Source organism: Nothobranchius furzeri, chromosome 16 (assembly GCF_043380555.1).
Source record: "Nothobranchius furzeri strain GRZ-AD chromosome 16, NfurGRZ-RIMD1, whole genome shotgun sequence".
NCBI lineage: Eukaryota > Metazoa > Chordata > Actinopteri > Cyprinodontiformes > Nothobranchiidae > Nothobranchius > Nothobranchius furzeri.
The window spans coordinates 20,546,791-20,561,837 of record NC_091756.1 but is presented as its reverse complement, the minus strand read 5'-3'; the positions used below and the strand labels follow the sequence as shown (position 1 = coordinate 20,561,837).

Here is a 15,047-nt window from a genome sequence, read left to right as displayed (position 1 = left end):
AGAGAGATCAGGTTTGTTTTAGAGTACTCCAATTAACAGCCCCTATTACCCCAAAAATGAATGGAGTCATTAGCACTTATGGTTTTTAAATGGCACCCAGAATTATGTTGCACGAAGCACAATTTCACATCATTCTGGGTTCATTTGTGTGAAAACAAGGTGCAATCAGGCTGAAACATTACAGGAAGGTAGAATCGATTGAGTTGTAAGTGATCTGAACGTTTCATGATGATCGCACATTCCTATAGGGGGTCAAACCATGTCCCAAAGGTCACCGGGCCTGGTGTCACTTTAAAGAAGTAGTCCAGTTACACCTTTGCGGGCTTATAACTTGGCTTCTGAATATCCTAGAGAGGTCAGGTTTGTTTTAGAGTACTCCAATTAACAGCCCCCATTACCCCAAAAAGGAATGGAGTCATTATCATTTATGGTTTTTAAATGGCACCCAGAATTATGTTGCACGAAGCACAATTTCACATCATTCGGGGTTCATTAGTGTGAAAACAAGGTCCAATCAGGCAGAAACGTTACAGGAAGGTAGAATCTATTGAGTTGTAAGTGATCTGAAGGTTTCATGATGATAGCACTTTCCTAAGGGGGTCAAACCATGTCCCAAAGGTCACCGGATCTGGTGTCAATTTAAAGAAGTAGTCCAGTTACACCTTTGTGGGCTTATAACTTGGCTTCTGAATGTCCTAGAGAGATCAGGTTTGTTTTAGTGTACTCCAATCAACAGCCCCTACAACCACAAATAGGAATTGAGTCATTAGCACTTATGGTTTGGAAATGGCACCCAGAATTATGTTGCACGAAGCACAATTTCACATCATTCTGGGTCCATTTGTGTGAAAACAAGGTCCAATCAGGCTGAAACGTTACAAGAAGGTAGAATCTATTGAGTTGTAAGTGATCTGAACGTTTCATGATGATCCCACATTCCTATAGGGGGTCAAACCATGTCCCAAAGGTCACCGGGCCTGGTGTCACTTTAAAGAAGTAGTCCAGTTACACCTTTGTGGGCTTATAACTTGGCTTCTGAATATCCTAGAGAGGTCAGGTTTGTTTTAGAGTACTCCAATTAACAGCCCCCATTACCCCAAAAAGGAATGGAGTCATTAGCACTTATGGTTTTTAAGTGGCACCCAGAATTATGTTGCACGAAGCACAATTTCACATCATTCTGGGTTCATTTGTGTGAAAACAAGGTCCAATCAGGCAGAAACGTTACAGGAAGGTAGAATCTATTGAGTTGTAAGTGATCTGAACGTTTCCTGATGATAGCACTTTCCTAAGGGGGTCAAACCATGTCCCAAAGGTCACCAGATCTGGTGTCAATTTAAAGAAGTGGTCCAGTTACACATTTGTGGGCTTATAACTTGGCTTCTGAATGTCCTAGAGAGATCAGGTTTGTTTCAACAGCCCCTACAACCACAAAAAGGAATGGAGTCATTAGCACTTATGGTTTGGAAATGGCACCCAGAATTATGTTGCACAAAGCACAATTTCACATCATTCTGGGTCCATTTGTGTGAAAACAAGGTCCAATCAGGCTGAAACATTACAAGAAAGTAGAATATATTGAGTTGTAAGTGATCTGAACGTTTCATGATGATCGCACATTCCTATAGGGGGTCAAACCATGTCCCAAAGGTCACCGGGCCTGGTGTCACTTTAAAGAAGTAGTCAAGTTACACCTTTGTGGGCTTATAACTTGGCTTTTGAATATCCTAGAGAGGTCAGGTTTGTTTTAGAGTACTCCAATTAACAGCCCCCATTACCCCAAAAAGGAATGGAGTCATTAGCACTTATGGTTTTTTAAATTTCACCCAGAATTATGTTGCACGAAGCACAATTTCACATCATACTGGGTTCATTTGTGTGAAAACAAGGTCCAATCAGGCAGAAACTTTACAGGAATGTAGAATCTATTGAGTTGTAAGTGATCTGAACGTTTCATGATGATAGCACTTTCCTAAGGGGGTCAAACCATGTCCCAAAGGTAACCGGATCTGGTGTCAATTTAAAGAAGTAGTCCAGTTACACCTTTGAGGGCTTATAACTTGGCTTCTGAATGTCCTAGAGAGATCAGGTTTGTTTTAGTGTACTCCAATCAACAGCCCCTACAACGACAAATAGGAATGGAGTCATTATCACTTATGGTTTGGAAATGGCACCCAGAATTATGTTGCACGAAGCACAATTTCACATCATTCTGGGTCCATTTGTGTGAAAACAAGGTCCAATCAGGCTGAAACGTTACAAGAAGGTAGAATCTATTGAGTTGTAAGTGATCTGAACGTTTCATGATGATCGCACATTCCTATAGGGGGTCAAACCATGTCCCAAAGGTCACCGGGCCTGGTGTCACTTTAAAGAAGTAGTCCAGTTACACCTTTGCGGGCTTATAACTTGGCTTCTGAATATCCTAGAGAGGTCAGGTTTGTTTTAGAGTACTCCAATTAACAGCCCCCATTACCCCAAAAAGGAATGGAGTCATTATCATTTATGGTTTTTAAATGGCACCCAGAATTATGTTGCACGAAGCACAATTTCACATCATTCGGGGTTCATTAGTGTGAAAACAAGGTCCAATCAGGCAGAAACGTTACAGGAAGGTAGAATCTATTGAGTTGTAAGTGATCTGAAGGTTTCATGATGATAGCACTTTCCTAAGGGGGTCAAACCATGTCCCAAAGGTCACCGGATCTGGTGTCAATTTAAAGAAGTAGTCCAGTTACACCTTTGTGGGCTTATAACTTGGCTTCTGAATGTCCTAGAGAGATCAGGTTTGTTTTAGTGTACTCCAATCAACAGCCCCTACAACCACAAATAGGAATTGAGTCATTAGCACTTATGGTTTGGAAATGGCACCCAGAATTATGTTGCACGAAGCACAATTTCACATCATTCTGGGTCCATTTGTGTGAAAACAAGGTCCAATCAGGCTGAAACGTTACAAGAAGGTAGAATCTATTGAGTTGTAAGTGATCTGAACGTTTCATGATGATCCCACATTCCTATAGGGGGTCAAACCATGTCCCAAAGGTCACCGGGCCTGGTGTCACTTTAAAGAAGTAGTCCAGTTACACCTTTGTGGGCTTATAACTTGGCTTCTGAATATCCTAGAGAGGTCAGGTTTGTTTTAGAGTACTCCAATTAACAGCCCCCATTACCCCAAAAAGGAATGGAGTCATTAGCACTTATGGTTTTTAAGTGGCACCCAGAATTATGTTGCACGAAGCACAATTTCACATCATTCTGGGTTCATTTGTGTGAAAACAAGGTCCAATCAGGCAGAAACGTTACAGGAAGGTAGAATCTATTGAGTTGTAAGTGATCTGAACGTTTCCTGATGATAGCACTTTCCTAAGGGGGTCAAACCATGTCCCAAAGGTCACCAGATCTGGTGTCAATTTAAAGAAGTGGTCCAGTTACACATTTGTGGGCTTATAACTTGGCTTCTGAATGTCCTAGAGAGATCAGGTTTGTTTCAACAGCCCCTACAACCACAAAAAGGAATGGAGTCATTAGCACTTATGGTTTGGAAATGGCACCCAGAATTATGTTGCACAAAGCACAATTTCACATCATTCTGGGTCCATTTGTGTGAAAACAAGGTCCAATCAGGCTGAAACATTACAAGAAAGTAGAATATATTGAGTTGTAAGTGATCTGAACGTTTCATGATGATCGCACATTCCTATAGGGGGTCAAACCATGTCCCAAAGGTCACCGGGCCTGGTGTCACTTTAAAGAAGTAGTCAAGTTACACCTTTGTGGGCTTATAACTTGGCTTTTGAATATCCTAGAGAGGTCAGGTTTGTTTTAGAGTACTCCAATTAACAGCCCCCATTACCCCAAAAAGGAATGGAGTCATTAGCACTTATGGTTTTTTAAATTTCACCCAGAATTATGTTGCACGAAGCACAATTTCACATCATACTGGGTTCATTTGTGTGAAAACAAGGTCCAATCAGGCAGAAACTTTACAGGAATGTAGAATCTATTGAGTTGTAAGTGATCTGAACGTTTCATGATGATAGCACTTTCCTAAGGGGGTCAAACCATGTCCCAAAGGTAACCGGATCTGGTGTCAATTTAAAGAAGTAGTCCAGTTACACCTTTGAGGGCTTATAACTTGGCTTCTGAATGTCCTAGAGAGATCAGGTTTGTTTTAGTGTACTCCAATCAACAGCCCCTACAACGACAAATAGGAATGGAGTCATTATCACTTATGGTTTGGAAATGGCACCCAGAATTATGTTGCACGAAGCACAATTTCACATCATTCTGGGTCCATTTGTGTGAAAACAAGGTCCAATCAGGCTGAAACGTTACAAGAAGGTAGAATCTATTGAGTTGTAAGTGATCTGAACGTTTCATGATGATCCCACATTCCTATAGGGGGTCAAACCATGTCCCAAAGGTCACCGGGCCTGGTGTCACTTTAAAGAAGTAGTCCAGTTACACCTTTGTGGGCTTATAATTTGGCTTCTGAATATCCTAGAGAGGTCAGGTTTGTTTTAGAGTACTCCAATTAACAGCCCCCATTACCCCAAAAAGGAATGGAGTCATTAGCACTTATGGTTTTTAAGTGGCACCCAGAATTATGTTGCACGAAGCACAATTTCACGTCATTCTGGGTTCATTTGTGTGAAAACAAGGTCCAATCAGGCAGAAACGTTACAGGAAGGTAGAATCTATTGAGTTGTAAGTGATCTGAACGTTTCCTGATGATAGCACTTTCCTAAGGGGGTCAAACCATGTCCCAAAGGTCACCAGATCTGGTGTCAATTTAAAGAAGTGGTCCAGTTACACATTTGTGGGCTTATAACTTGGCTTCTGAATGTCCTAGAGAGATCAGGTTTGTTTCAACAGCCCCTACAACCACAAAAAGGAATGGAGTCATTAGCACTTATGGTTTGGAAATGGCACCCAGAATTATGTTGCACAAAGCACAATTTCACATCATTCTGGGTCCATTTGTGTGAAAACAAGGTCCAATCAGGCTGAAACATTACAAGAAAGTAGAATCTATTGAGTTGTAAGTGATCTGAACGTTTCATGATAATCGCACATTCCTATAGGGGGTCAAACCATGTCCCAAAGGTCACCGGGCCTGGTGTCACTTTAAAGAAGTAGTCAAGTTACACCTTTGTGGGCTTATAACTTGGCTTTTGCATATCCTAGAGAGGTCAGGTTTGTTTTAGAGTACTCCAATTAACAGCCCCCATTACCCCAAAAAGGAATGGAGTCATTAGCACTTATGGTTTTTTAAATTTCACCCAGAATTATGTTGCACGAAGCACAATTTCACATCATCTGGGTTCATTTGTGTGAAAACAAGGTCCAATCAGGCAGAAACGTTACAGGAAGGTAGAATCTATTGAGTTGTAAGTGATCTGAACGTTTCATGATGATAGCCCTTTCCTAAGGGGGTCAAACCATGTCCCAAAGGTAACCGGATCTGGTGTCAATTTAAGAAGTAGTCCAGTTCAGTGGCGTGTCCAGGCCTTATAAAATGGGGTGGCCCAGGTAGGGCACTTGTTTTTGCATGGGTGGCACCAATAGTTGTACTTATTTAGATGGTGGAGTTTCACCCATCACAAAATCAATAGGTTTTTTTTTTTGCATTGTAGAATTTGTAAACTCCACTTTGTTCCATGACCATTGTTTGTCTCCACTACCTGTATCTATTTTAAATTGCCTATTATGTTTTGATCTTGTTTAAATAAAATGAAATAAAATGTATTAATTTAAGGCCACCCAAATTACCATTCTTGTGTTCAAAGACATAAAATAATCAACCAATACAAACACATATGAAACAACACACTGGGTAAAGTGAAACCTATTTATTCTTTAGTTAACTGTTCATAAAGGAACAGTCCAAAAGATTGTAATATCATAAAGTGCCAACATAAATCAGATAAATTAGCCTGGACGAAGGCCTTAGTTAAACTCCATACAATAGGTACAGATAAAAATTATACAAGGACGATCATACTTTAACATCAAGTTTCAGTACAGTCATCAAATCATTTACAGTTAAAAAAAAATCCTAAACACAAATCAGATTGTGTGCTTGTACCCTCAAATGTTTCAAATATGGTTTCACAACAGATTAATCCGTCTTTTCTTGTGTTGCCTTGCAAACACTTTAATGAATTCATCCAGGTCCAATGTCTTGGCTCTTCTTGACTCAATACTAAGCACTCCCAAATGACTTAGCCTGCTGTCTCCCATTGTTGTCCTTAAGTGATTTTTGATGAGCTTCAGAGCTGAAAAGCTACGCTCACAGGCAGCACTACTAACTGGAAGAGCCACAGCTATTTTGCACAGCCTGAACAACTCATGGAACACTTCTTGGTGTGGCTCTAAAAATAGAGTCAAGTCTAAAATGCTTGATAACTGTGTATCCTTACTATGACTTTTTCTTTTCAAAATGTTCCTAGCCTGGTGAAGTTCATGGCTAAGATCTTCACAGTCACATCCATACATTTTACCCAAGTCAAGTACCAGGTTATCTTGAAGGAATTGACTACATTTAGGATGTAAGGCATGTACACCTTTCATTATTGTGCAGCTGTTCTTTGAAAACCTTCTGTCCATTTCACACATTATTCTGTCAAGAATGGGGTAGAGTAGTCTCTGTCTGAATGTTTCTTTATCATCATTACCCTCTCGCAGGCCTAAAGTGCATGTCACAAAAGAGCCACCTAGCCTAGAGTTTATTTTTTGCAACCTTTCTCTCACCATCCTCAATAGCTACATTGCACTGTTTGGCAGTCTCCATTATGTCATGCCATAGTTGATCACAGTATGTGTCAGTCCTGTACACCTGAAATGAATCACAAAGGGCCTTAACCATGTCTACTGCCATAGCTAAATCAACAGAAGGTGACTGCAATAAGTCAGAAAGCAGCTTTGTGTTTCCTAACAACTTTCGGAAGGTAGCAAGAAGGCTAATAAAGGTTAGATCAATCTGTGCAAGCAAACCTCGAGCATCAATAGATCTGTCTCTATGATTTTCTGTGCTTATGTCCTGAAGAACACGTAACACAGCAGGTAACCTATCCATTAAGTTCCTACAAGCCAAAGCTCTACATGCCCATCTTGTGTCACTGAGTTTTACCAACTCCCTGGGCTGGCCACCATACATTTCCTTCTGAACATCCAGCCATCTCTGGTGCACATAGGATCCTGACATGAACACATAAAGCCTCTCAAGAAGGGAGAAAAAGGAATCAGCCTCTGGAACTGATTTTACAGTGTCAACCAAAACCAGGTTTAGACAGTGTGCATTGCAATGGACATAAAAAGCATTGTTTGCCTTTTCTTTTATCCTTGCAGCAACACCAGAGTGTTTGCCACTCATAACTGTGGCTCCATCATAGCCTTGCCCAATGAGATTTGACTTGTATTCAAGGCCATAGCTCTCCAAACATCCAATGATCATTTCACTCAGGCTCTTAGCATCCAGTTGTTCGGCATGTTGAAAACAAAGAAAGCTTTCATGCACTGCACTATTGTAGTAGTATCTTACAACTAATGACAGCTGCTCCTTCTTTTGCAGATCTTTGCTTTCATCAGCAATCACTGAAAATACCTCACTCTTCTTCACTTCCTTCACAATGGTATCACGCACCATGTCTGCTAAACACTGCAAGATTTCATTCTGGATCGTATTGCTAGTATATTTAGCATTACCAGGTCCTTTCATTTTTCTGGCTACTACAGGATTGTGTTTTGCAATGACTTCAAGAATTTCTAAAAAATTCCCTCTGTTGTCAGACTCAGATTCACTGTGACCTCTCTGTGCCATATTCTGTGTTGCTGTCAAAAGCAGTACATCTGCAATTGTTTTAATGTAACTACAATTCTCTTCCACTTTTTTTCTGTATTCTTGGTTCATCATATCCATTATGGATGAATCTGTTAGTACAGCTCTTTTTTGTTGACTCCAAGCCAACATGGCAGTAATGTGTGACTCAGATTTCTCATGCAACTTGAAACCACCATCTTTGAACATAGCCTTTTTCCAATGTGAAAATCCAGACTCTGATGTAAAAACTGATTCTGATGCACTAGGCAGGGAGAAGTGTCTGCAGGCATAACAGTAGGCTGAATCTTGGCTTGCAGAGTATTCAAGCCATGAATGCTGATCATACCATGAAGAATTGAATGATCTCTTCCTCTCACCAAAGACCGTTTTAGGAAAAATCTTCAGCTGAGGTTGAGTGGGACCTGCTGCTCTTGATTGTGAAATATCTGAAATAGTTAATGCCTCACAATCAGCATAATCTCAAACAAAAAAACTGTGTGTTTTAATCAATTAATTGTGTATTGCATATACTGCAATGTATTAATGTAAAAAATGCATTAAAACATACCATGAGGTCCACGTGGAGCACAAGAGGCTGCAACATCACTTTCCTCATGGGAAACCTCAGGGCTTATAGGTACTTCTGGTGGTTGGTCCTCAGTGTCAGTTTCATGGTCTGAATGTGGCAGACTTGATATCCCTAAAATGACAGTGGTATCAATCAAATGTAATAACTTTAGCTAAAGAGGAACTACAAGGCTAAAAATGTGTTCACTTGTGCATACCATACTCAGGAGTCGCAGGTAAAGTTGAACAGCCTTCATCTCCAGAGTCTTTGTCCAACTCTTAAAAAACACCATAGAATAGGAAATATCATAATACAATCTGCTATTTTAGAGTGCAGAAAAGCAGCAAAGTAAGACTCCATTAATATTCAGTTAAACAACTGTAAAAAAACAACAACCTGTAAACAAAGAAGAGCAAACTAAAGCCAGTCAATATAAAAAATAGAAATCACTGAAATAAATTAAAAGTAATCAACTTTTAACATTATTTTAAATATGTAGCAGTTAATCACAGTGTTACATTACCTACCCATATGCACAGCAGAAGCTGGGGACCCCTTCTGCTGTGGTCTATCCTCAAGCTGGCTCTCTGACTGACTACTAGCATTAATGCTGGCTGATCTGTCCTGCTCTGATGTTCCTGCTTTCTTTCTTTTGAAGAAATCCTTAATGTTCAGAGTTCTTTTCATACTGTAACAGTCACAGGAAGACAAGTCATGTTACACCTTGTTCATAATGCATAATGAGGCAACCAAAGATTTTTCTGGCATAAAAAAATTAGCAGTGGGGGTTCAGCTATCTCACAAGTGGCGGGGAAAAGTATTCCAACTGACTCATTAACAGTGTATTTCCGTTCACAGACTCAATTCACTTTACTTCAGATGTGTTCAGAAAAGCACCAGTGAAGTGTAACTGTGTACTAGCCAATGTTGTTTAGGGTTGCAACAGTTTAAAATTTGGGTCATACAATTAAAATCTGGATAAATATTCATAGTTTCATGATTACTGTGGTCATTTTCTGTATTAATGTAAATAAATCATACAAATACAAGTTGTGGCTTAAAACTCCAGAAATGTATTGCTGCTTTTCTGAGATTCTGCTTAGAAAAAAGGAATACATAAAGTTTGAATAATTTCTGTTATTTTTAAACTATAGTTTACAACTTTTTAAATACTCATCAACTTTGCCAATTACCATGTTTCAAAAAATACTTAACTGTTGATAACTGGTCTGGGTTAGGTTTAACTCATCACAATTACTCCAGTCAACACTGAAGATTGGAGACGTCAAATGAAATGAGATGTTAAATTACTATAATATAGTTATAAATATCACTCAATATAAGTTTTATTAGTTGATATCTTTATTTTTCTAAATGAACCTTCTTTCACTGGATTGTTCTAATATTACTGTAGAGTTTCTCCTGTCACTAACATAATCTGACTTGTTTATTTCTCTGCATTTGGATCTCAGACTTGATGATTGAATCATATTTAAACCTTCGGCTGCAAATTATTTCCTGCCAGTTCTGCAGATGGACGAGCCTATGTCCTGAATTAATATCTCCTTTAGCATCTCTGGGGATTTATAATATTCCCTCACATGTGACTTTGAACACCAAAGGGCAATTACAAAGCAGTCGCCTGTTGCCTCTGCCGTGATTAGCGTGCGCTCGTTGCAGTCGCGCTTCTGTTTTTGTGCGTGCGGGTCGCGTGCTATCTTTGCTTTTAGCTGTGTTTAAGTAGTCTAAAGGTGGGTTTAACCATGGTGTGACACACTGCTAGCCTAGAATCTAGATCGTTTTTGTCGACAAGATGGCTTGCCATGGTAACTGCAGTTAACCTGGTTAAATACTTTAAAGTTGCACCAAAAACTTTTTTACTATAAATCTTGCAAAAGTCTAGTCACATTTCAGGAAACAAATGTTACGAAATCACTTACATGAAGGAAAAATGTTCAAATATTGTTCATTGAATGTATGTTATCCACGGTTATCCACTAGCTTGTCTTCTCCAGGAACCTTCTTCTCTTCTTCTTTGGGTAATCTGTAGGCCTCCTCGTCCTCCTTCTTCTTCTTAGAACTCTACTGTAGCAGGTAGCAGCACTTCTTGGCTAATTACCGCCACCAACTGGAATGGAGTGGGAATGAACCAGGACTCCAAATACAATTTATAAAAAAAATACAAGATAATAAAGAATAATAAAATAAAATTAATAAGATAATGTTGAATATGCATACTTCATCTTACTTTTTTGGGATTTATAATTCATGAACGTTTGTGGAAAATATAGAGTCAAGTTAAATGGAGCTCAGTGTGGGTGGCACTTGGGGTGGCCAATCAGATTCCAGGGGTGGCATGTGCCACCTCAGGCCACCCCCTGGACATGCCCCTGGTCCAGTTACACATTTGTGGGCTTATAACTTGGCTTCTGAATGTCCTACAGAGATCAGGTTTGTTTTAGTGTACTCCAATCAACAGCCCCTACAACCACAAAAATGAATGGAGTCATTAGCACTTATGGTTTTTAAATGGCACCCAGAATTATGTTGCACGAAGCACAATTTCACATCATTCTGGGTTCATTTGTGTGAACACAAGGTCCAATCAGGCTGAAACGTTACAGGAAGGTAGAATCTATTGAGTTTTAAGTGATCTGAACGTTTCATGATGATAGCACTTTCCTAAGGGGGTCAAACCATGCCCCATAGGTCACCGGGCCTGGTGTCACTTTAAAGAAGTAGTAAAGTTACACCTTTGTGGGCTTATAACTTGGCTTTTGAATATCCTAGAGAGGTCAGGTTTGTTTTAGTGTACTCCAATCAACAGCCCCTACAACCACAAAAAGGAATGGAGTCATTAGCACTTATGGTTTGGAAATGGCACCCAGAATTATGTTGCACAAAGCACAATTTCACATCATTCTGGGTCCATTTGTGTGAAAACAAGGTCCAATCAGGCTGAAACGTTACAAGAAAGTAGAATCTATTGAGTTGTAAGTGATCTGAACGTTTCATGATGATCGCACATTCCTATAGGGGGTCAAACCATGTCCCAAAGGTCACCGGATCTGGTGTCAATTTAAAGAAGTAGTCCAGTTACACCTTTGTGGGCTTATAACTTGGCTTCTGAATGTCCTAGAGAGATCATGTTTGTTTTAGTGTACTCCAATCAACAGCCCCTACAACCACAAAAAGGAATGGAGTCATTAGCACTTATGGTTGGTAAATGGCACCCAGAATTATGGTGCACAAAGCACAATTTCACATAATTCTGGGTTCATTTGTGTGAAAACAAGGTCCAATCAGGCTGAAACGGTACAGGAAGGTAGAATCTATTGAGTTGTAAGTGATCTGAACGTTTCATGATGATAGCACTTTCCTAAGGGGGTCAAACCATGTCCCAAAGGTCACCGGATCTGGTGTCAATTTAAAGAAGTAGTCCAGTTACACCTTTGTGGGCTTATAACTTGGCTTCTGAATGTCCTAGAGAGATCAGGTTTGTTTTAGTGTACTCCAATCAACAGCCCCTACAACCACAAAAAGGAATGGAGTCATTAGCACTTATGGTTTGGAAATGGCACCCAGAATTATGTTGCACAAAGCACAATTTCACATCATTCTGGGTCCATTTGTGTGAAAACAAGGTCCAATCAGGCTGAAACGTTACAAGAAAGTAGAATCTATTGAGTTGTAAGTGATCTGAACGTTTCATGATGATCGCACATTCCTATAGGGGGTCAAACCATGTCCCAAAGGTCACCGGGCCTGGTGTCACTTTAAAGAAGTAGTCCAGTTACACTTTTGTGGGCTTATAACTTGGCTTTTGAATATCCTAGAGAGGTCAGGTTTGTTTTAGAGTGCTCCAATTAACAGCCCCCATTACCCCAAAAAGGAATGGAGTCATTAGCACTTATGGTTTTTTAAATGTCACCCAGAATTATGTTGCACAAAGCACAATTTCACATCATTCTGGGTTCATTTGTGTGAAAACAAGGTCCAATCAGGCAGAAACGTTATAGGAAGGTAGAATCTATTGAGTTGTAAGTGATCTGAACGTTTCATGATGATCGCACATTCCTATAGGGGGTCAAACCATGTCCCAAAGGTCACCGGGCCTGGTGTCACTTTAAAGAAGTAGTCCAGTTACACCTTTGTGGGCTTATAACTTGGCTTCTGAATATCCTAGAGAGGTCAGATTTGTTTTAGAGTACTCCAATTAACAGCCCCCATTACCCCAAAAAGGAATGGAGTCATTATCACTTATGGTTTTTAAATGGCACCCAGAATTATGTTGCACAAGCACAATTTCACAACATTCTGGGTTCATTTGTGTGAAAACAAGGTCCAATCAGGCTGAAACGTTACCGGAAGGTAGAATATATTGAGTTGTAAGTGATCTGAACGTTTCATGATGATATCACTTTCCTAAGGGGGTCAAACCATGTCCCAAAGGTCACCGGATCTGGTGTCAATTTAAAGAAGTAGTCCAGTTACACATTTGTGGGCTTATAACGTTGCTTCTGAATGTCCTAGAGAGGTCAGGTTTGTTTTAGTGTACTCCAATCAACAGCCCTTACAACCACAAAAAGGAATGGAGTCATTAGCACTTATGGTTTTTAAATGGCACCCAGAATTATGTTGCACGAAGCACAATTTCACATCATTCTGGGTCCATTTGTGTGAAAACAAGGTCCAGTCAGGCTGAAAAGTTACAAGAAGGTAGAATCTATTGAGTTGTAAGTGATCTGAACGTTTCATGATGATCGCACATTCCTATAGGGGGTCAAACCATGTCCCAAAGGTCACCGGACCTGGTGTCACTTTAAAGAAGTAGTCAAGTTACACCTTTGTGGGCTTATAACTTGGCTTGTGAATATCCTAGAGAGGTCAGGTTTGTTTTAGTGTACTCCAATCAACAGCCCCTACAACCACAAAAAGGAATGGAGTCATTAGCACTTATGGTTTTTAAATGGCACCCAGAATTATGTTGCACGAAGCACAATTTCACATCATTCTGGGTTCATTTGTGTGAAAACAAGGTCCAATCAGGCTGAAACGTTACAGGAAGGTAGAATCTATTGAGTTGTAAGTGATCTGAACGTTTCATGATGATAGCACTTTCCTAAGGGGGTCAAACCATGTCCCAAAGGTAACCGGATCTGGTGTCAATTTAAGAAGTAGTCCAGTTACACATTTGTGGGCTTATAACTTGGCTTCTGAATGTCCTAGAGAGGTCAGGTTTGTTTAGTGTACTCCAATCAACAGCCCCTACAACCACAAAAAGGAATGGAGTCATTAGCACTTATGGTTGGTAAATGGCACCCAGAATTATGGTGCACAAAGCACAATTTCACATCATTCTGGGTTCATTTGTGTGAAAACAAGGTCCAATCAGGCTGAAACGGTACAGGAAGGTAGAATCTATTGAGTTGTAATTGATCTGAAGGTTTCATGATGATAGCACTTTCCTAAGGGGGTCAAACCATGTCCCAAAGGTCACCGGATCTGGTGTCAATTTAAAGAAGTAGTCCAGTTACACCTTTGTGGGCTTATAACTTCGCTTCTGAATGTCCTAGAGAGATCAGGTTTGTTTTAGTGTACTCCAATCAACAGCCCCTAAAACCAGAAAAAGGAATAGAGTCATTAGCACTTATGGTTTGTAAATGGCACCCAGAATTATGTATCACAAAGCACAATTTCACATCATTCTGGGTCCATTTGTGTGAAAACAAGGTCCAATCAGGCTGAAACGTTACAAGAAGGTAGAATCTATTGAGTTGTAAGTGATCTGAACGTTTCATGATGATCGCACATTCCTATAGGGGGTCAAACCATGTCCCAAAGGTCACCGGGCCTGGTGTCACTTTAAAGAAGTAGTCCAGTTACACCTTTGTGGGCTTATAACTTGGCTTCTGAATATCCTAGAGAGGTCAGGTTTGATTTAGAGTACTCCAATTAACAGCCCCCATTACCCCAAAAAGGAATGGAGTCATTAGCACTTATGGTTTTTAAGTGGCACCCAGAATTATGTTGCACGAAGCACAATTTCACATCATTCTGGGTTCATTTGTGTGAAAACAAGGTCCAATCAGGCAGAAACGTTACAGGAAGGTAGAATCGATTGAGTTGTAAGTGATCTGAATGTTTCATGATGATAGCACTTTCCTAAGGGGGTCAAACCATGTCCCAAAGGTCACCGGATCTGGTGTCAATTTAAAGAAGTAGTCCAGTTACACATTTTTGGGCTTATAACTTGGCTTCTGAATGTCCTAGAGAGATCAGGTTTGTTTCAACAGCCCCTACAACCACAAAAAGGAATGGAGTCATTAGCACTTATGGTTTGGAAATGGCACCCAGAATTATGTTGCACAAAGCACAATTTCACATCATTCTGGGTCCATTTGTGTGAAAACAAGGTCCAATCAGGCTGAAACGTTACAAGAAAGTAGAATCTAATGAGTTGTAAGTGTTCTGAACGTTTCATGATGATCGCACATTCCTATAGGGGGTCAAACCATGTCCCAAAGGTCACCGGGCCTGGTGTCACTTTAAAGAAGTAGTCCAGTTACACCTTTGTGGGCTTATAACTTGGCTTTTGAATATCCTAGAGAGGTCAGGTTTGTTTTAGAGTACTCCAATTAACAGCCCCCATTA

General features: G+C 40.1%; 1 protein-coding gene across 1 annotated transcript; it reads right to left on the bottom strand.

The window, feature by feature from the left end:
* Window positions 1-5,502: 5,502 nt before the first annotated feature.
* LOC129152310 (zinc finger MYM-type protein 1) lies at window positions 5,503-8,506 on the bottom strand. The gene is made up of 2 exons (XM_054729979.2): window positions 8,394-8,506; window positions 5,503-8,271 (listed from the first exon to the last, which is right to left on the bottom strand). Exon 2 carries the CDS (start codon window positions 8,030-8,032, stop codon window positions 6,725-6,727), a length of 1,308 nt encoding a protein of 435 aa, XP_054585954.2. The 5' UTR covers window positions 8,033-8,271; window positions 8,394-8,506; the 3' UTR covers window positions 5,503-6,724.
* Window positions 8,507-15,047: the final 6,541 nt, after the last annotated feature.

Bases quoted from the DNA above. Each gene is read 5' to 3' on its own strand.
- LOC129152310 (XM_054729979.2), bottom strand. From the start codon at position 8,032: ATGTTCAAAGATGGTGGTTTCAAGTTGCATGAGAAATCTGAGTCACAC.